The sequence below is a fragment of the Oikopleura dioica genome, chromosome PAR (genome assembly GCF_907165135.1).
Source record: "Oikopleura dioica chromosome PAR, OKI2018_I68_1.0, whole genome shotgun sequence".
Classification (NCBI taxonomy): Eukaryota; Metazoa; Chordata; class Appendicularia; order Copelata; family Oikopleuridae; genus Oikopleura; species Oikopleura dioica.
In genome coordinates this window covers 3,548,590-3,567,646 of record NC_137293.1, presented here as the reverse complement: position 1 = coordinate 3,567,646, position 19,057 = coordinate 3,548,590, and the positions used below count along the sequence as shown (strand labels likewise).

The 19,057-nt window shown below is 39.1% G+C and overlaps 5 protein-coding genes and 1 long non-coding RNA gene across 6 annotated transcripts in view; 4 read left to right on the top strand and 2 right to left on the bottom strand.

Moving 5' to 3' along the window:
* Nucleotides 1–5,512, top strand: part of LOC145704566 (DNA-directed RNA polymerase I subunit RPA2-like) — a 28,198-nt gene extending 22,686 nt beyond the window's left edge. Inside the window, exons 2-13 of the mRNA XM_081782024.1 lie at nucleotides 8–248; nucleotides 822–952; nucleotides 1,156–2,459; nucleotides 2,500–2,818; nucleotides 2,911–3,177; nucleotides 3,650–3,801; nucleotides 3,843–3,977; nucleotides 4,020–4,205; nucleotides 4,253–4,414; nucleotides 4,471–4,630; nucleotides 4,914–5,221; nucleotides 5,315–5,512. Coding sequence (XP_081638150.1) covers nucleotides 10–248; nucleotides 822–952; nucleotides 1,156–2,459; nucleotides 2,500–2,818; nucleotides 2,911–3,177; nucleotides 3,650–3,801; nucleotides 3,843–3,977; nucleotides 4,020–4,205; nucleotides 4,253–4,414; nucleotides 4,471–4,630; nucleotides 4,914–5,221; nucleotides 5,315–5,401 — 3,450 coding nt within the window. The 5' untranslated portion in view covers nucleotides 8–9 and the 3' untranslated portion in view covers nucleotides 5,402–5,512. The remainder of the gene's footprint in view (nucleotides 1–7; nucleotides 249–821; nucleotides 953–1,155; nucleotides 2,460–2,499; nucleotides 2,819–2,910; nucleotides 3,178–3,649; nucleotides 3,802–3,842; nucleotides 3,978–4,019; nucleotides 4,206–4,252; nucleotides 4,415–4,470; nucleotides 4,631–4,913; nucleotides 5,222–5,314) is intronic.
* A 1,353-nt stretch (nucleotides 5,513–6,865) lies between these two features.
* On the bottom strand, nucleotides 6,866–8,532 carry LOC145703071 (enkurin-like). The gene is made up of 4 exons (XM_081780384.1): nucleotides 8,405–8,532; nucleotides 7,559–7,808; nucleotides 7,363–7,455; nucleotides 6,866–7,281 (listed from the first exon to the last, which is right to left on the bottom strand). Exons 1-4 carry the CDS (start codon nucleotides 8,491–8,493, stop codon nucleotides 6,943–6,945), a joined length of 771 nt encoding a protein of 256 aa, XP_081636510.1. The 5' UTR covers nucleotides 8,494–8,532; the 3' UTR covers nucleotides 6,866–6,942.
* Nucleotides 8,533–10,693: 2,161 nt separating this feature from the next.
* LOC145701270 (uncharacterized) lies at nucleotides 10,694–11,471 on the top strand. Its single transcript, XR_014134261.1, has 3 exons — nucleotides 10,694–10,762; nucleotides 11,180–11,254; nucleotides 11,296–11,471. It is a non-coding gene; the product is annotated as an uncharacterized LOC145701270 (long non-coding RNA).
* Nucleotides 11,472–11,584: 113 nt separating this feature from the next.
* LOC145704857 (uncharacterized) lies at nucleotides 11,585–12,160 on the top strand. Its single transcript, XM_081782326.1, has 3 exons — nucleotides 11,585–11,861; nucleotides 11,916–12,024; nucleotides 12,067–12,160. Exons 1-3 carry the CDS (start codon nucleotides 11,685–11,687, stop codon nucleotides 12,096–12,098), a joined length of 318 nt encoding a protein of 105 aa, XP_081638452.1. The 5' UTR covers nucleotides 11,585–11,684; the 3' UTR covers nucleotides 12,099–12,160.
* A 191-nt stretch (nucleotides 12,161–12,351) lies between these two features.
* LOC145703811 (uncharacterized) lies at nucleotides 12,352–13,611 on the top strand. The gene is made up of 7 exons (XM_081781202.1): nucleotides 12,352–12,543; nucleotides 12,586–12,820; nucleotides 12,865–12,996; nucleotides 13,044–13,144; nucleotides 13,187–13,284; nucleotides 13,331–13,383; nucleotides 13,426–13,611. Exons 1-7 carry the CDS (start codon nucleotides 12,386–12,388, stop codon nucleotides 13,594–13,596), a joined length of 948 nt encoding a protein of 315 aa, XP_081637328.1. The 5' UTR covers nucleotides 12,352–12,385; the 3' UTR covers nucleotides 13,597–13,611.
* Nucleotides 13,612–13,892: 281 nt separating this feature from the next.
* Nucleotides 13,893–17,287, bottom strand: LOC145703576 (uncharacterized). The gene is made up of 7 exons (XM_081780952.1): nucleotides 16,967–17,287; nucleotides 16,690–16,768; nucleotides 15,097–15,255; nucleotides 14,789–14,887; nucleotides 14,334–14,625; nucleotides 14,186–14,257; nucleotides 13,893–14,141 (listed from the first exon to the last, which is right to left on the bottom strand). Exons 1-7 carry the CDS (start codon nucleotides 17,026–17,028, stop codon nucleotides 14,119–14,121), a joined length of 786 nt encoding a protein of 261 aa, XP_081637078.1. The 5' UTR covers nucleotides 17,029–17,287; the 3' UTR covers nucleotides 13,893–14,118.
* Nucleotides 17,288–19,057: the final 1,770 nt, after the last annotated feature.

The window sequence follows — 19,057 nt, the reverse complement described above, 5'->3', positions numbered from 1 at the left end:
TTTGTAGAAATGGCTCCGAAAAATCTGGAGACATTTCTCCCCGATGTCTCGTCGCCGTCTGTGCGACAGACATCGCGAATCGGATACGGCAAGCTACCGGAAGATAAATGCAAGCAGCTCAAGTTTATTTCGGACACGCATGTACAGTCGTTCGATTGGTTTTTGGACGAAGGATTGCCAAATATTCCCAACGCGGTGGAGCCTTATGAGTTCGAAATGGAGGCGAATAATGAAAATATGCGATTTAGGAAAAGAGTCAGAAATCATAAACTGGCATTTCTGAAAGCAAATTTATGTTTTTATAAAACATGAGTATATTTATATTGATTTTTTTCCTCGAGAAAAACTCGGCAACGATTAAATATTTCAGTTACAATCTATCTTTATATTTGAAGGGACTAAGGTCCTTTATAGCCATCAAAACCCTTGCCCAGAAACTTTTGTAGATCCCCGAGTCACTTCACTCTCACTTAACTCGTTCAGGGGAGGGAATCATAAGATGTTTTTTATTGCAAAGAACGTATATTTAGAAGTTTGTATTTGTTTCATTATCTCTAGTGATTCTTTTTTGATTACTACTAGCTATTCCCAAAGAGATTAATTTTTTACGGGGCATATTCGTCCCTGGTTTCGTTCGAGAAAGAAATGAAAGAATCATAATTGTTTCTTTTTGAATTTCGGTCGATGTTTTTCTGCCGACGCTTATTTTCGTCAAGAGTTTCGTTCAAGAATGCCTTCTTGAAAGTCAAGCTTTCATAAAAATTGAAAACTTTCTTAATCTTTGTACGGCCATGAGCAGGCCTTATTTGACTCTCAAACAGACTCGAAGTCGAACATATCGAAGTTGAGCAACCAGTGTTGGACTCTTCAATCGTATGCAAAGATAGACGACTATTCCCGGCGGAATGTCGGCAAAAGAAGACGGATTATACTGCTCCTGTTCATGTTACATGTAAGTTCTTGGGTCGAAAGCCTGTGTAGAAACATTAGTCAAGGACCTTGACTCAAGGTTCTATAAGAGAACTTGGAAGGCCTTAAAAATGATGGCTTGGAGTGGCATTCATGCTCTTTCAGGACCCTGACTCAGGGTTCTACGCACGTTTCCGAAAGCAATTCACGTTCGTCTCCATTCCCAGTGTCTTATCTTTCTTTTAGTCAACCTGGTAAACCTCAAGACTGGCGAAACCCAAGTCGTCACGAAGAAAGACCTGTTACAAATGCCCCTGATGGTGATGAGCTCAAAATGTCACCTGCGGGGGCTCTCGCCGACCGAACTCGTCGAGCGAAAAGAAGATCACTTCGAAATCGGCGGCTACTTCATCGCCAGTGGCAATGAAAAAGTCATCCGTTTGTTAAACATGAACAGACGCAACTTTCCCCTTGGGTTGAGAAGAAACGGCTGGAAGCGACGAAGAAATGGGTACAGCGATGCGGGTATTATGATCCGTTGTATGGACAAGTGGGAGAGGACTTCGAACATGAACCTGCACATAACAAAGACAAACGAAATGGAAGTCGTTTTCTACATCCAAAAGCAGCTCTTCCACGTCCCTCTTATGACTATCGTCCGGGCGCTCACTAACTGGACGGATTTCGAAATCTACCGCGAATTTATGCAAACGATGTCGGACGAGCCTAATTACGATTCTGCTGTCAAAAGAATGCTCAAGCGCCTCGTAAATACCGATAACTTACTAGAACGAAACGAAGCGATCAAGTATCTCGGCCAGAGTTTCCGAATCTTCGACCTTTGCCCGCCTTGGAAGTCGGATTTCGAAGCAGGAAAAGCGTTCCTCAAGCGATATTGCTTAATCCACCTGGATGATGATCACGATAAAATTCGAGCGTTTGCGCTAATGGCTCGCAAAACCTTCAGAATCGCCAACAATACCTGCGCCACAGATGATATCGACTCGCCCGAGTCCCACGATGTCCTTCTTCCGGGGCATCTTTTCCAGTCGATGACGATCGAGTTCTTCGAGAGCTACCAAAAGTCGATATCAATGATCATGGCGAAGGAATATGCCAAGCAACTGGAAAAAGGAAACGACACTGTTGGCTCCTCCATGCTTAGCTTTGCCATCAACAAGATGGGCAGCATGAATCAACACTACAAATATCTGATCGCAACGGGCAATTTAAGGACGAATGACGGTCTAGGAATGCAGCAACTGGCGGGTATCGTCGTAGGAGCGGAGAAGATTAACTTTGCTCGATTCTACAGCCACTTTCGATGCATTCACAGAGGTGCGTTTTTCATGGAAATGAGGGCTACTTCGCCCCGAAAATTGTCAACAGCAGCCTGGGGATTTATTTGTCCGGTGCATACGCCTGATGGGCCGCCTTGTGGTTTGCTCAATCATTTGGCTCATACGGTAAGGATCAATGTGAAAAGAGAGAACACGAAGAAGCTGGAGGAATTGCTGCTAGAAATCGGAGTCAAGCCACTTTCCATAAAGGTAGAGTTTCCTGACAATATAATCTATACAATATATCTAGGCTGGTGAGCTTGACATTCCTGTTGTCATCGACGGCAGACAAGTCGGCTGGATCGCAAGCGGTTGGCGCGCCCAAGCAGTAGAAAAGTATCTGCGCCGATTAAAAACCTCCAGCAGCGATCGAGTACCTGACACTCTTGAGATCGTCCACTGCCCTGCGCCTGAGAGTAAGGGCGAGGCAGTCATGTTCCCTGGAATCAACTTGCTCACGGAGCCCGCGAGAATGTACAGACCCTTGTTGAATCTGCGTGAGGATAAGATTGAAATGATTGGTATTATGGAACAGGTTTGGATACATGTGACGGTCAATCAGGAAGAAAGTCATGAACTGACAGGAACGGTTGAACACTTAGACTTTGACAACAGTTGTTAAAAGTTGTTTCCCGGCCTTCCTCCCCCTTTTTTGCTCAAGTTTACCAATTCAACCGGACAAAAGAATACCAAGAACTCTACCCCGCAGCCCTCTTCTCCGAACTGGCCTGCATGTCTCCCTTTTCAAACATGAATGCCGGCGCTCGAGTCATTCTCCAGTGCCAGATGGCGAAGCAAACATTCGGCTGGCCGAGTTACACGCTGAACCACAGAAGCGACAACAAAATGTACAGAATTCTAGCGCCCCAGGAGCCTGCTGTCAGAAGCCACTTGCATGATTCGTGGGGAATGGACGATTATCCTCTAGGTAATGAAGTGTTTATTACAAATAGTATCGTACAGTTATTTCTGCAGCTAGAAACTGTACAATTATAAATAAGAAAAAGATCGCGAGGGTGATTTTCAAGATGAGCATCCAGTCCCTCTTTGTGAGATATTTCCAGGAGCAACTTTTTTGCTCATAAATTCCCAAAACTTTCGCACAGTCTTCGTTTGAAGATTCAGTTACATCAAACTGAAAGAGCAGATCTTACTCAAAGAATTAAAGTGACTTGTGATCGGTTAAGCCGGCTTTTGATACAATTATATCTTTTATTGAGGATTTAATTGAAATTTAAACGCGCTTTCATAAGGAATAAATCCTAAGAATAGAAAATAAATATACCTTTTTACGACAAAATTACCTCAATTGGAGAAAGCATAGTCCTTTTTTGATGAATGTTATTTTTAAATTATAATAATTCTGCAGATGGTATCGTCTAGAAATTTATTTATTTTAGGAACAAATGTGATGATTGCTGTAATTTCGTATACTGGATATGATTTGGAAGATGCCACATGCGTGAATAAAATGTCAAGAGAACGAGGAATTATGTACGGGACGATCTACAAGACGAAAATGGTCGACCTGCAGGAAATAGCACAATCTCATGTAAATATTTGTCAATAATTTCTACCCAGTAGACTTTTTAGGGATACCGAGGAGGCTTGAGACTAGGATGTCGAGATCGATTCGACCCGAACGAGCTGAAGAAATACAGAAAATTCGCAGGAGAAAAACTCGATCTTGATGGGCTTCCCTTTCCAGGCACAATTTTTACCTATCAAGTGAGCTTTGCTTCGAATCCAGGGTCTTTTATTCGCTTCTAGGACGCATATTACTGCTACTACGACGATCACGAGCAAACATACAAGGTCGGAAAGTATGATGCCCACGCTGAAGATGCAATTGTCGAGTCCGTTCGAGTTTTCACGAATAAGAGGCCGCAAGAAGGCGGATTTCAACAAGCGGCAATTCAGTTTAGAATTGCGCGTCCGATCAATATTGGTGACAAGGTACATTCAAGCTTTGATCTTGGCTAGCTTATCGGGTGAATTTGTAGATGGCTTCGCGGCACGGTCAAAAAGGTATCTGTAGTAGACTTTGGGCTACTACAGACATGCCCTGGACGGAAAATGGAATGGTCCCAGATCTCATCTTCAATCCCCACGGTTTTCCCTCGAGAATGACAGTAGGAATGATGATCGAATTCATCGCTGGCAAGGTACTTCCTCTCAGACATTTTCCTCCAAGAAATCTCAATCTTAACCCCCTTTTTAGGCGGCAATGGTAAACGGCCGCGTGTATGATTCAACCCCATTCGTTTTCAACGAAGAATACCCTGCTGATGTTCACTTTGGGGAGGTGCTGAAAGAAGCTGGTTTGAATTACCATGGTTACGAAAGGATGTATTCTGGTATTTCTGGCGAAGAACTTGAAGGTATTCTAAATTCACTAAGTTCAAATGAAGCTTTATTTGTATATTGCACTTGCAATTGAACATTGTTAACTTCCACAGTGCAGTTTATTCTTTGAAGTTAGTTAAGCTACCAGAGCCTGCTTTTTATAGTACCACTATAACATTAAAATAATAACTTGATCAAAATCGGCGAAGAGGTATCAAATTATTGCTGATTGATTATGATTATCGTAGTCTTCCATAAGTTCCATATATACTATATTAATACTTTATCAATGGGGATCAAAACTAACCTTATCCATAGCTGACATTTTCTACGGCCCTGTTTACTACCAGCGGCTGCGTCACATGGTCTACGACAAGTTCCAAGCGCGAGCAGACAAGGGCCCGATTGATCCTTATACACAGCAGCCTGTCAAAGGTCGAGCGCGAGGAGGAGGAGTGCGAATGGGCGAGATGGAACGAGACGGCTTGATTTCTCATGGTTGCGCATTCATCGCCAGAGACAGATTATTCCACTGCTCGGATTTCTACAAAACGAGAATCTGCAGTCAGTGTGGCTCAGTGCTGTCCGTCAGCAAGGTGAAGCCGGACAAGACGAAGGACAAAAATGTAAGCTCTTGATTTTAAGTCCCGGTTTCTTGAAAGTTTTCAGGACCCTGACTTAGGTTGTTATACAGGTCACATTTACACCCCTATTTTTAGTGGAAGCTGATGTCGAACGGAAAGTGGGAGTGCCGAATGTGCGGACCAGAAGCGAAAACGCTCCTCACCGACCTCCCTATGTGGTAAAATACCTCGCCGCCGAGCTCGCCGGAATGAACGTCAAGCTCGACTTTAAATTTGCCAAGAAAGATGTAACTGGAAGAACGGAAGTGCTCGATATTGTTGAGAAAATGGAAAGTTAACAGAATGAAAACTGAAATTGAAACTGAAATAAATTATTTTCAAAAGTTGAAAGCTGAAGCCAGTTTTTATTTGGTCGAATAACCAGATGAAAATTTCTGTATGAATTTTATTGCAGGATAACTGAAAGAGGAATCAATTTATTTGTACTTGACAGCTTGGAATGATTGCCAATCATCGTCGTATTTATGCTTCTCATTCATGAGTTTTTTCTTAAATCGGAACCACTTGTCCTAAAACAAACGTTTCCCAGACAATATTATATAATGATAATATATTGAACCAGCAACTTTCTCTCCGTATGGTCCCCGTTGGTGAATGCTCCGAGATTCTTTGATCGAAAAGCTCCTTCATGCATCTTGAAGCCGCTTGAAAAATCGAAAAGTAGCAGTGAAAGGAAGATGAAAAAGAGCATTTCGAGTTTTTTCTGATGTTGTTTTTTAATTTTCCTATTATAAAAGGCAAGGCTGATTGTTATTATTTATTAAATAAAGCATCGGCAAGACACTTTCATAAATCAATGATCATTTAGTATCATAATTTATAAAGAAGGGGGCAATTTTCGAAGAGGCGAAAAAATAACAAACAAGTCAAAACATCTTCATCAATTAGCTTTGATGAGTGGAAGATTTTGAATATAATTTTAACTGTCTCTCGCTGTCAACAATTATTTTGATCATGCTTTGAAATCATTTTGAAGGACCATATTTTATTTCTAAAATAAGCCTTGTGTTTAGGTTTATAAGAAGAGAGCTTCAGGTATAGAGGGTAACTTAGTACTTTTAGGCTAAGATTTTAAGCCTTAGACTTACAAAATGAGTAGGTCCTTAAGGTCCTAAAGTCAACGATTTTGACATTCTGAAAGTTCAGAGTCTTACTAAAGAAGCCTTCCTTAAAGACCTTGAGAATGGCAAATGTCTTAGAATAAGTACTTTACCTCAAGTATTCTCTCTGTATGGACTGAATCAACAAAGCTTCCGAGTCTATGAAGTCTAAATTCCGAATTTCCATGATGGTGAATGTCTGCATAGACGATACTTAAAAAGTATAATTTCATTGAATTTATGAGAATATGTCAAAACTTCTGGGTGGAATTCTTCTGACCAGGCATCCATAGGAACACGTGCAAAGGTGATCAATGATTTAGATTAAAAAATGTCTTCTTAAAAAAAAGACAAGCAAAAGACTTGTAAAAGAATGTCACTCAGTGCTTACATGACTCATGTAACATGAGGTCAAAAACTGACACGGACTTGCTGCTTGAAACAAAGGCAATGAAAGACAATCAAAAAGCCAAATGATTTGAAAGACTATTTGGCTTTTTTTTCGAGAAGTTTATATAAAAATATTTTATTGCTTGTCAAAACTGGTATATACAAAAGTTAAATATTCAGAAGCACAGTTTGATACGATACTTTCGCTTCTTTTTAGTGTTCGACGTAAATGTGCTTGTGGCTTTCGATCATGTCAATGTCGCGCTCGAGTTGCTTCATCTCGGCCTCGATTTTCTGCTTTCTCTTCTTCTTGGGCGCAGTGTCGGTGATGACGGACAGGCCTTGGTAGCGGACGTTTGACTCTTCCCAGTTTTTCTTGAGGCCGGCGACGAGATCCATTCGCTCGGCTTCAGTGAGCAGTCGCACAGTCTGTCGGAGCGCTTCTCGCTCGTAGATCCACTGCTGATACTCTTGGAAGGCCTTGGCGCGCTGCTCTTTTCGGATGCAGATGTAATTTGGCACTTTACCGAAGTTCTTCTTTTTCGAGTACTTTTAAAGGTGTTATTGAATCATTAAATCCTTTCAAAATCCTGATTTCAAAACTGTTGATCAAGATCTTTTAACACTTTCCTTGGGGACGAGACCAGAACACTCGATTTCATCAGCTTGACCATTGACATCATCAACAATCTTCTCAGTGGGCATTCGTGGCCGAGCATTAATCACCTAAGAATTTATTTATAAGGCGGAAAAAATTGAAGATCTTATGGAAAAGCTGGCTGATTTTTTGCGAGCCATCCTACTTTTGAGGCGACAAAAGTGAACTTACATCAAGAGCATTTTTAGTGATGAAATCTTTTTCAGGTCGTAGCACTTGCTTGCTGTCAAAGGGCGCGTTAACTGGAACTGGCGGCTTGAGGGCTTCGCTTTTCTTGCACGATTTGTTGACGCCATTTGAGCACTTTGGCTTTCCTTCTCCCTTCTTCAGAAAGCTTTCCGGCGAGTTGAGAGGTACTTTCGATGGACCCATGGTTTTGCATGGCTGCGCACCAGCACGGTACTCTCCCTCGGCCTGGGGTCTATAAAAATAGGTTAATTTTACTTTCATGTTTCATTTTGGGCGTAAATAATTGAATTTTATTTTTGTATTGGAGCTTTTCGATGGAACTTTAGTTCTAAAACACGCGCAGGAAAGCATTCTGATTGCATAAATATATCGCTTTTGATGCATCCATTTAGATCCCCCCTTTGAATGTGAATCTATCGGACTTTGTTATCATTTTTACTTGAGTTTCTAGAATACAATTTATGCTTTAGTTTATTTTTCGTCTCCCATCAAAGTGAAGAAAATGTCTCGATAAGGATTTCCAAAGAATGACTGTTTTCAAGCCCTTACATCCATTACTCAAGTCTGTTCCCATGACTTGGAAAGCAACTGAATGGGAACATCCTTGAAATAAGGACCTTTTCTCTTGAAAATCCCCTCTGTCCGGAAAAGTCAAAAAATAACCTTTAGCGACAAGGTTTTATCTTACTTCTGACAAACAGATGTCATTCTACATGGCCCATGGGTCACAAAGAGAGACTTAGCTAAAGATGTTGCCTGAACCCGCACTAGGATCAAATTAGTTCACGAGTATCTTCGAGAAAAAATAACTCGGCTTAATTTATGTACCTGAATTTGCTAATATGCATTTTTTCTTTGAATATCTTTTCGATTGGCTTGGGGATGATCCCGTTGACGTGCTCGGATCCGTAACTCATTTTCCTTGGAAATCCGCCTTCTTCCTTGACGACAATTTTCAAACTGAAGATTTGGAGTAAACAACATCTTTCTAGGGACCCTGTTCTAGAGATTTCTTTGCGAAATTTTGAAATTTTCGCTGAGAAGCAAGGATGAAGACTTTTTAATAGTTTCTGGATTCATTTATTGATGATTGCCACTATTTAATATTTTACGAAGAAGAGATGTCTATCATGTCTATCATCATTGTTATAATTATGTTCGAAGTTAGTTTTCTTTTTTTCTTTTAAGTCAAAAGTTTCGCCAAAATATGAAAAGCTGTCAAGAGTATTAAACCTCTTGATAATCTGTTTATTAGTCTTGGGTTATTGATTGAAACTTGTTATAATAGTTCGTTTACTGCCATTTTTGAAGTCCTAGCTTTTATTGCTTACCTGAAAATAGCGCCGAGTGCGGCTGACAAAAGGTATAAAAGCTCCCCAAGATATGTTCTACTCATATACAAGCAACAAAAATGTGCATTATCCAGAGTCTTCTTATCATATTTTTATTTATCCAAAATTCTCTCTCCATGGAGCACCCAGCACAGGGTTCGGTAATTTGAGCTCACACTAAAACTCAAGGAAACAAAGCTTGAGACTCACGTTTTTTAATTTGAGTTTTGAGAACTCAGAGATGAGAGCTCGCGTTGAAATCAACTCTGGCGATCCATGAGCCAATCAAGGAAGCGCTCGCTTAATTTGAGTTTTGAAAACTCAAAACTCTCAAATCTCCCAAAAACTCAAAACTCTCAAAACTATCAAATCTTCTCAAAATGATTTCTCAAGTCACTTTGAGTTCTCAATTTGAGGAAATTTGAGCGTCTCGCCAAAATGAGTTTTAGCTTGAGCTCAAATTACCGAACCCTGACCCAGCACTCGATGATTTGAAGCATTGTCTTTCGGTAAAATTGCCTTGATGATCCTTTAATTGCGCAATAGAAGCTTATCTTTATCTACTTTGAGAACAATTGTGTTTTATAGATACAGATAGGTATAAATGATTAAATTTATTTCAAGGCGACGGACATTGGAGACATAGAAGACTGCCAAGCAGCAGGCTTTCCAACCAAAGAGAAAGGTAGCGAAAACATACTAAGAAGAAGTCGTCGATCAAGGCTCTTCTGGAGAAGCTCAAACGAAAACCTCAGTTGTGGACTTCCTTGCCAGAGAAGTGAGCTCACAATTCATGGAAAGGTAAAGTCTCTATTCTCAGCAATGACCTCTTTCTACAGAGTTTATTCTAGAGCCTTTTGAAGGCCCTCTTTCCAGCTGATCACCACCATCTAGAGATCGTCAAAGCTGGCGACAGAATTGCCCATAACAACGATGAAATAGACCTAGGAGATTGCTCGGGCCACTGCATACACGATTCAACCCTCGACCTTAGAACAAAAAAGATCAAGACTTGCATCGCTTCTAAAACGTCAGGTAAAGACATCCATCTTTTTTAACAGCTTACCAGGAAGGCTTGAAGCTTTCCGTAAACAACTGCAACTGAGTTAATTACAAGGAAAATAATAACTGACAGTCCGCTGAAAGTCAACTCACTTTCACAGTGAAATTTTGACTATCGCTTGACAGTAAGGACTTTTAAAGACAAGGTTAATTCGCTAACTCATGGCAGAAAAAAGTGACTAATGTTCCCACAGTTTTGCCCGAAGTTTCTGGACAGCTATTTATTTATCTGATACTAGAGAAAGGAAGAGCTCTACCAGAGCAGAACGGTGGAAAGATTAATCAGATAAATTGTTTAAATATAGATTTTGTCTCTGAATAGAGATATAAAAACGCAATAAAATATGAATGTGAATATATAATATATTTAGATATAACGCTATACAACAGAAGAAGCCGCCAGTACTTTCTGCTCGAAGACGCGATCACAATAAGTTGTAAATGTCTGTCTTCACATTATTGCCCACCATGAATCCTTATAGTCCTAGATTTCATTTAAATATGTAAATTAATATATATAATCGCTTCATCTGTCAAATAATGATAAATTGATATACTTCAAGAGTTTTTCTTCGTGTCCATCATGAGTTACAGAGAAGACAAGTCAAGTCAGTTATCGAAGATACTGTTACATTTCGTAACGAGTTGATTTTTCTCTAGAAATTTTGACTTAAGAAAACCCGTTGTTATTTGGGTAAGATAATTTGAAATAGAGAAATGAAGATTCTTACAGTATTATCAGCTCTTGTACTCGCAGATAACCTGACAGATGATCGAATTCTGTATATAATGAGTAAGTCAGTAAGCAAAGAAAGAAAAAAATTCTTTAGTTGAAGTTTTATTTGCTTGATATTTTGGTGCGGGTTTTATATCATATTGTAACGCCTCAAAATTAACTAACTCTATCTTCTATTGTTTTGTAAAGCATCTAAAATAAAATGATTATACAATTTACATTGTAAATTTTACAATATTCAGTTTCTTTTTCGATCAGCGCAACTCAAATATTCTGTATTTTCGTCATTGAATTGAATTTTTATCCATCTTATCGGCCGGATAAGTGTCGAAATTTTCACTAAAAAGTTTGCCCTACTTATCTATCGGCATTTCAAACAGTCTGTTCGAATTATTTGAGAAACAGTCCATAGCTTCCGAACTATTCTCCTACAGAAATTTTGTGACTTACAGCTCGCTTTTATATTTTTTAAAGCCGGTCCTCGTCTTCGCCATCCCTGCTACTTGAAGAAAAAGGTGGAAACGTCGGCGGGAGGGATTTACTTTGCAGGTAAAAAATTTTCTGGTTCTGTCTTTTAAATTAAAATTAAGAAAAGAGCTGTGGGGTGAAACCGGGAAATATCGTTTTGGAGAAGAGCCCTGGATCTGATTTTTCTGATATTTTGGGCCAAGTAAAGAGAATTCGACCGGTCACGATGAGGCTAGATGTTGAGGTGCATGTGAAATTCGTCGATCCGGACCAGTTAGGATTAGATTTCAAGTCTTAATTTGCCTAGAAAGCGGTTCTGTCAACTCAGAGAATTAAAAATAGAGAGGCTCCCACGACTTAGCTTAAAATTACAATCCGCTTTTTCTCTGATCGAAAATATCAAAAGCCACTTTCAAATCCATCAAAAAACTCATTGAAATCCACCTCGAAAGAACCAGTCAATGATGACGATTACGAACGCTTTGCGGCAGAGAACATAGACGAAAAAGAAATGTACACGAATTATGATGGGGTCTCGCTGGATGATCTGCCCTTCGAAGAACTCAGTGATTTTGAGAGGGAAAAAGTGTTTGGAGAGGACGAAGATTATGATGTGATGTTTAGAGAGCCAGAAGAAGTTTTCTCTATTTATGGAAAAGGAGGAGGCATTGTTGGAGCGAGATTAGCGGTAAGAATAGCCCAGCAGATAAAATTTCTAGTAAAAATAAACGGCTTTTTTTAGAGAGAAGAAAATTTGAAGACGATCGGAACATCGTGGATCCCTGCTCTTGTTCTAATCGGGATCGTTATTGCAGCTGGTGTTATGTTCAAGAACTTCGTCAAAGATGAAAGTAAGTATTTTCAGTTAAATAATTTTTACAACAAAATTCTAGTGGCGAATCAAAATGAAAAATACGGATCATAAACAAAGACTTTTTAAGACTTCTGAAAAAAAATATCAACTTGAATTGCCTGTTTACAGTAAACAAAAAAATAAAAACTCTTTCATAAAATTCCTGTTCAAAATGTCTTATTTGACATGTCACATGTCTGATAAGCGAAAAATCGTATAAACGTGTCTCAAAGGTGAAATCATCGCTCTCGGCGTTTTACGATACGTTTTTACGAGCCATTGTGAGAGTGACCAATTTGAAAGAAACAAAAAACAATCTCTTCATTCCTCAATCTAAATATCTAGCCAGAGAAAAAAAAATGGCGAGTAGGGACTATGTTGTTCCTCCCGAGTACAAATACGAGAGTAGCCGGGGGTCTACTCGGTCTGTTTCGCGAATAAATACAGTAGTTAGAGACATTCGATCGTCGATAGCGGATTATAGAAATGAAGAAAGGAGGCTCAATGAATCTACGAGGTAGAATGTCAATTTTCTTTATTTTTCAACCTTTTTTTCAAGATATCCGGAGTCAGTGAGAAGTAACGCCGAATACGACAGCAAAGTCACGAAACAGAACGAGATCTTAACCAAGCAATTGATGTTTTATCGCGCCCAAGCGGGCGATCTCGACAAAAAATTGCGCCAAGCAACGAATCTCCTTGAATCGACTGTTCTCGAGATTCAAGCAAAGCCTGGAATGGCGAATGCTGAAGATCTTTACCTTGAAAATCAAGAGCTCAAGAAACGACTTCAGGTTTGAACATCAAAAAATGAAAGAAAAATCTAACAAGAATGAAGGAAATTTTGATAAGAGGAGGCCAAGCTGGAACAATTGGCTACAGTAGCCAAATTGCAAAGCTCAAACAAAGGGTTGAAGAGCAAGATCGACAGTTGGATGCAAGCAAGGAGTTATACAACGAGCTTAGAAAGGTAAGCTCAACTCTCTCAAATTTCTCATCGATTATCATTATCTCTAGAAATTCGATGAATTGAATGAGAGCGTCGTTGAAGCTGGAAACTTACCGAGAAGAAACGAGATTCGAACTGTAGCAACTGATGGCAGAGTGGATGTGTCCAAGTAAATCTTCCAAAAAACTCCTTCTTTCATCCCTTTTTTCAGAGAAAAAGAGCTGAACGCCATCATCAAGCAACAAGAAGGCGCAATAAGAGAACTCAATGAAGAAATGAAGGCGATGGAAGAACTTATCCAAGCGAATCGTAATCATCCATCAAGCTTATCTTTTCCATTATCTCCCTTTTTAAGAACGGCAATCAAGGAGGACCCCTTATCAAATTTTCATCGAACAAGAAGACAAGGTAAGAATACAAATATGAGTATCATCACCAAGCTCGTTTTAGATTGAAGAATTGCGAACAGAAAATGTTCGCCTGAGATCAGACCAGGAAAAGTACGAGACTCTTCAGCAGACACTTCTGGAAAAGGAACAGACTTTCAATGATAACATCCCGAGCTTCAACTTTGAAGAGAAAGAAAAGTTTGATCAGGAAACGGCCCATTTTTTGAATTAAAAATGATGAATTAAACAATGAAATCAAGGAAGAGAGCAAGCATTTTTTCTGGCTGCGGCCAGGTTTAGCTAACCCTAACCCTAAACAAATACATTCTCTTTCAATAATTGAGCCATTTTGAAGACGAAAATAAACTTCAAACCCGAAGTTTTCGACGAATCCGCCGTCCCACTCGCCAACAACACGACCGGACTCCTCCTCGACGACATTCCATCCGAATTCAAAGCTCCTATCCACACCCAGATCTTCTAATCCTTCCAATAAAAAATCCCTTTTTTACGAATAAGCAGAAAATTTATTTCAACAGTTATCTTTTTTTTTGTAGGCAAGTAAAATAACTATCTGACTTTGTTTTTAGTTCAAGCGGGTTCAGGAAAATCGGTTGAAAAGAGCATTGCCCCAGATTTTTTTTTGTTATTTTTTCATACAGGTGAACAGGTACTGTATGAATGAGAATATGTTTTTTGTTTGTCGAACTGTATTTACTGTAGTTGAATTTGGAGAATGCGGCGGTTGGTAAAGTTAGATATTCATGCTGGTAAGCTCTAAAACGGTTGATGAGAGGATGAGTCGTTGTTGTTTTCAGTACCTTTTTCAAGGAGATCATTCAGCTTGGTTTTGTAAAGCAGCGCCAATTCGCTTAGGCTTGGCAAGACGGTTGCTAAAGAAGAAGCTTATGTGACGGGCTTTGGTACAGTAGGACTTTGTTACAGACAGGATTATTAGTAAAAACTTACCAAAGAGAGCAATAACTCTCGTCATTTCACAATTTCCAATATTATTTAGCAGCGATTTGAGCTCGTCATTTAGATCAGCGGACGATTTGACGATCTGATCCTTGTCCTCGTCAAAATCAAGCTTTATCTTGTTTGTCGTTCGAATGTTTAAAATCGGCACCATGAGCGCGAGCTCCAGCTCGGGTTCTTTCAACTCGAGATGTTCCAATTCGGAGAGAATGTTGATGAGCACTTTTGGGCCGTCTGGGCAGCTGGTTTTCAACTCGTCGTGTTTGAGCCATGCCAAATGCAGCTTAATGGCGATTTAAAAATTAAAATTGAAATGACGTCAAAACATTTTTTATTCTTTTCTTGAAGAGTTAAGCCAAGTGCTCTTTTTTTTTTGAAAGAGTGCGAAGTGCTAGTTCAATCGAGTGCGAAACCAATTGACCCTTTTTTGGCAAGAAAAGACTTACCAAGACAGATTCGGTGACGGAAGAGCTGATGATTTTTACGATTGTTTCGGGATGCAACTTGCTTGTGAATTTTGAATGCTTGATGACATCAATTACCGCCTGAAAAATTCACGAATTTAAAGAAGAAATTTAAAGAGCATCATTTTTTTAGCTTGGTATTTTGTCTCAAAACCTGAGTCAGGGATTTTGTAAATTTACAGGACCCTGACTCAGGTTTTAAGACGAAATGCCAAGCTAAAAAAGTCATACCCTTAATTAAAATTAAGAAAAGAAAGCCTAGGAATCTTACTGTCAAAAGAAATTCTTACCTGTAAGGAATCATGAAACGCTTCTTCAATATATTGGAATCCATTCAAATCTTTCAACTCCGTATTGTCGACAGTATGGCTGTAGGACACATGGGACATGGGCACGTTGTTATTGCAATTGACGGGTAGACGGCGAATCTTTGCGGAGACGATTTCCGTCTTAAAGAATACATTATTTTCTTGCTCACTCATCTTGATCACTAGTTAGGGTTATTTTATAACAGATTTTTCATTACATTGTATCTGAAATTCCGACAGACTGTCAGACTGTCATTAAAATTCATTGTGAAGTCGGATTGTCTGACGAAGGATAAACGGAAATAAGGGTAGCCGGTCACGCGCTGGCGGGCATGCTTATATAGCATTAGATATTCCGCCTTCCGTTTGGCTCCTCCGATATGGCTAAAGTTCAATATTTGAACTTTGTAAAATTTCCAGCAAGGGCGCCTGTCAAGTATGATCAGCGCGATCAGTTGAGTTTACTGTATCATGACGCTTTTACTAGACCAAAGTAAATCAAGCGTATCAAAAAGTTCATTTCGTAAACTGCTAAAATTATCATCATTCATTTATATGTCAAAAAATAGACACATAAAGATGTCGAATTCAAAACAGCTTTGTTATTTTTGTATTTTATGATCTGGCACATATCATATGCTTGTAAAATCAGTTTTTTTTTTGAAAAATCCAATTTCGGAATTTTAAAATTTTGACCCAGAAATTGATCCTACGGGTCAAAAAACGATTTATAGGCAACATCTTTTGGGGGTCTATCTCGACTCCTTCACCACCAAAATCGCATTGGAAAATTGGACTTTTCGCCGAAAATTGACAAATTTGCCCAAATTTTGGCAAAAAAAATTGATTTTTCTTGGTCAAATACTCGTCTTATCCGGTTTTTGAAGCAAGCTTAACCTCCGGACGCATTAACAACCAAAAATATGGCGTTTTTATAAATTTCTATTTATGGGTTATTTCGATTTTAGTTAGTTATAAGTTGAGCAAATCACTGATTCAGAGTTAACTTTTTTTTGTTCAAACAAAAACAAAAAAAGTTTAAAAAACTCGATCATAAATTTAAATTTTACCGAGCTCGCTGGAGATTCTCGTGGCTTTGGTACACTTTTCGCTTTTTCATCTTTCTAGAGGTATTTCATTTTTGAACCCCGGTTTCACAAATTGAGAATCAAGCCCTATCAATTTCAACAAAACTCGAATCGTGGAAACTGGCAATTTTAAAAGAGAAACACGCGATTCACACGTGCTGGCCTCGTGGAGGTGGATGTTTTTCTGACGGTTCAACCCTTTTTTTCACAAAAATACCAGGTGGAACTTGCTTTGATGTCAGAAGCGAACTTAGACAACATTGCCAGCGGGCGGAAAATCCGTAAAATTACATCGAAAAATTGAGAAAAAAAAAAACGTTGACAGTCAATTAACTCGAGAAAACCCGCGAAAAAACGCGGCTTTTTTCTGAATTCCAAAATTTCTCCTTCGAAAAAACCGCGCGCGGCATTTTTCTCTGAAGAAACATTGGTCAGTTCTCAGGACTTGAATTTGAAGACCTATTTAAAATCAGATTCTGCAACTTACCGAATTCGCCATATTTGATCTTTTTCTTTTCTTCGACTGCCTGTTTGGATTTGATGCTAGAACTGATGACCATCGCATGCTGAAAAGAAAGATCGAATAAGTTCAGATTTTGAACTGCAGTTTAAAATTTAAACTTTCAAACAAGAAGACAAAAAAGATCAGCACGACACCTTGATTCGACAAGGGGCGTTAATGACCTCTTTTGATAGAAGTGGTTTATAACTTCAAAAACAAATAATTCATCAAAAAGTTCATTCTTCCTTGAGCTAAAAAATACCTGGACATCATATTCGCGGTCATCGAAAAGTTGGCTTTCATTGGCGGCAGGGGCATGCTCATAGATTTTCTATTTTCATCAATTTTTTAGTTTTTTTTTTCTTCAGTTGCTCTTTTTTTTCGTTCTCTCCAGTTCTTGCCCAATGGGCAAAAGTTCAAAAGTTCACGCGGCTTGAATAATTAATCCGTGAGTTCGCTTTTCTTTCTTTTTTTTTCGCCAGAAGATCTTTTTTCAGCTTCTCAATTTTGTCTTTTTATCGAAGTTCTTCTTGATGTTAAACTTTTTTTTTGTTTTTTATGTAAAAAAGGGAAGGAAAGAGGCTAAAAGAAGAAAAAGAGGGCCCTCGGCAGCGGGTTTCTCACGAGCGCTAGTCTGGCCCAACACTGGACCCGCGTTGGATGACTCCAGGCATGGCACGTTTGTCAAAGAGTGCTTCTTAGAGTGGCCACGGACGAACAAGTTCAAAATCTGCGAACGTTCGCGTTTTTATGCATTTTCAATTGCGGATAATGATTTTTACGAGTCCCAGATTCTGAAAGACAAATTTAGGCGGAAGTGTTTCCCAACTATCCTATCAGATGTAGCAGCACTAATAGACGATTAGCAGCAGTAAATTTCAATGTCGGTAGACTAACATCTGATGTCCCATAAGGATCAATAAAGCCATCTTAAATTTATTCGAGAATTAGATTAATAAGAAATATTTAATCATAATATATTGAAGCAATAAAATGGTGTCTATTTTCTTTAGTCTAGAAAACTTAAAACTAGACTAAACACGTGATGATTCAGAGAAAAAACGTGTCAATTACAGTAACCTTTATTTATTGGTCAATTATTATGCTAACAATAAATTATAGAAAATAAATAATAGAAATTATATAATAATAGAAAATATAATAGAAAATGAACTCACTTTTCGAATAAATATTTTGCCATAAAATGGACTTTTCTGTCAAAAATCCAAATAATCGAAAATTTCAATTGAAAAAATGGTTTAATGCACTATTCTTGTAATTTATTACAATCAAGTTGAACTCCAAATACAAAAAGGGGCCACCTTACACGTGAATGAACTCACTTTTGCCCACGCGGATGATCCTCTAGGGTCTCCACGTGAACTCGAGATCAGATATGCGCACTTTATTTGCAAAACAAGAACCGGAGCTAGATTTTTTCTTTGCCCAAGGTTATGTACGGAGACAGTTGAACATGCTTGACACTGAGGGACTGGCCCGAGCGGACTTGAAATTTGCAGCTGAGAATCCACCAAGTTCGCGTTGCCGCGCGGCCGAGAGTATCAAGAAAGCCAAATGCCAGTTCAGTAATGCTCAAGCCGAGGAAAAGGCCGACAGTTCCACCAATGTCCGAAATCAGGTCTTCCCAGGTGTAAATTGGTTGTTCGACAAATTTTTCTGAATATGAAATTTTTAAGAAATTAGTTTTCTTAGCGTAGAGAGGGGTTATCATTCGAGCCTATCATTCGAGCCATCCAATATCTCTAGAATCTGGACTAGTGGTTAGGGTTAGGGACTTAGCACTATTATACTCGGGGGGTCCGAGGGGCGCAGCCCCCTGGTTTAGACCTGAGATGGGGGGGGGGGTCCCGGGGGGGGGCGTAGCCCCCTGGATTAGGTCTAGGGTTAGGTAAAAATATAAGTTATCTTCTCTTTTCTATATTAATATTTAAAAAGGGACCGTTATTAGGTCAGTGTTATGTAAATAAAGGCTTAAAAAATGGGCATTTTATGCCAACATTATTTTCAATCAATGTCAAAATCATTTATGCACTGTTTAATCAGTCAGTCAGAAATGCCAATCGCGGTATTATCAAAGAAGCGTAAGTGACCGCGTATTATCTTAAAAATTAATAACACTTTGTGCGTTTCATATAAAAATCGCTCTGGGCCTCAATCTGCTTCAGTTTTCTTTAAAAAATGAAACTTTTTACTAGTTGCACTTTTTTGCTCTTTTTTACTCTTGACGAGCGATTTACGGCTCCGTTTTCTGGGCCTCATATTTTTTCCAACCACGGCAAAGGCGGATGTAGAGTATACAAACGAAAATTGATCAAAAGAAGCAATTTATTCT

What these genes read in the sequence shown, in the direction of transcription:
- LOC145703071 (XM_081780384.1), bottom strand. Translation starts at nt 8,493, where the DNA reads ATGAGTTACGGATCCGAGCACGTCAACGGGATCATCCCCAAGCCAATC. An exon ending in ATGCATATTAGCAAATTCAG is followed by an intron (nt 7,809 to 8,404) that starts GTACATAAATTA and finishes CTATTTTTATAG; the next exon opens with ACCCCAGGCCGAGGGAGAGT. An exon ending in AGTGTTCTGGTCTCGTCCCC is followed by an intron (nt 7,282 to 7,362) that starts AAGGAAAGTGTT and finishes TAACACCTTTAA; the next exon opens with AAGTACTCGAAAAAGAAGAA.
- LOC145704857 (XM_081782326.1), top strand. Translation starts at nt 11,685, where the DNA reads ATGTACACGAATTATGATGGGGTCTCGCTGGATGATCTGCCCTTCGAA. An exon ending in TTGTTGGAGCGAGATTAGCG is followed by an intron (nt 11,862 to 11,915) that starts GTAAGAATAGCC and finishes GGCTTTTTTTAG; the next exon opens with AGAGAAGAAAATTTGAAGAC. An exon ending in GAACTTCGTCAAAGATGAAA is followed by an intron (nt 12,025 to 12,066) that starts GTAAGTATTTTC and finishes ACAAAATTCTAG; the next exon opens with TGGCGAATCAAAATGAAAAA.
- LOC145703811 (XM_081781202.1), top strand. Translation starts at nt 12,386, where the DNA reads ATGGCGAGTAGGGACTATGTTGTTCCTCCCGAGTACAAATACGAGAGT. An exon ending in AGGCTCAATGAATCTACGAG is followed by an intron (nt 12,544 to 12,585) that starts GTAGAATGTCAA and finishes CTTTTTTTCAAG; the next exon opens with ATATCCGGAGTCAGTGAGAA. An exon ending in GGCAGAGTGGATGTGTCCAA is followed by an intron (nt 13,145 to 13,186) that starts GTAAATCTTCCA and finishes CCCTTTTTTCAG; the next exon opens with AGAAAAAGAGCTGAACGCCA.
- LOC145703576 (XM_081780952.1), bottom strand. Translation starts at nt 17,028, where the DNA reads ATGAGCATGCCCCTGCCGCCAATGAAAGCCAACTTTTCGATGACCGCG. An exon ending in CGTTTCATGATTCCTTACAG is followed by an intron (nt 14,888 to 15,096) that starts GTAAGAATTTCT and finishes TGAATTTTTCAG; the next exon opens with GCGGTAATTGATGTCATCAA. An exon ending in GAGAGTTATTGCTCTCTTTG is followed by an intron (nt 14,258 to 14,333) that starts GTAAGTTTTTAC and finishes CTTCTTCTTTAG; the next exon opens with CAACCGTCTTGCCAAGCCTA.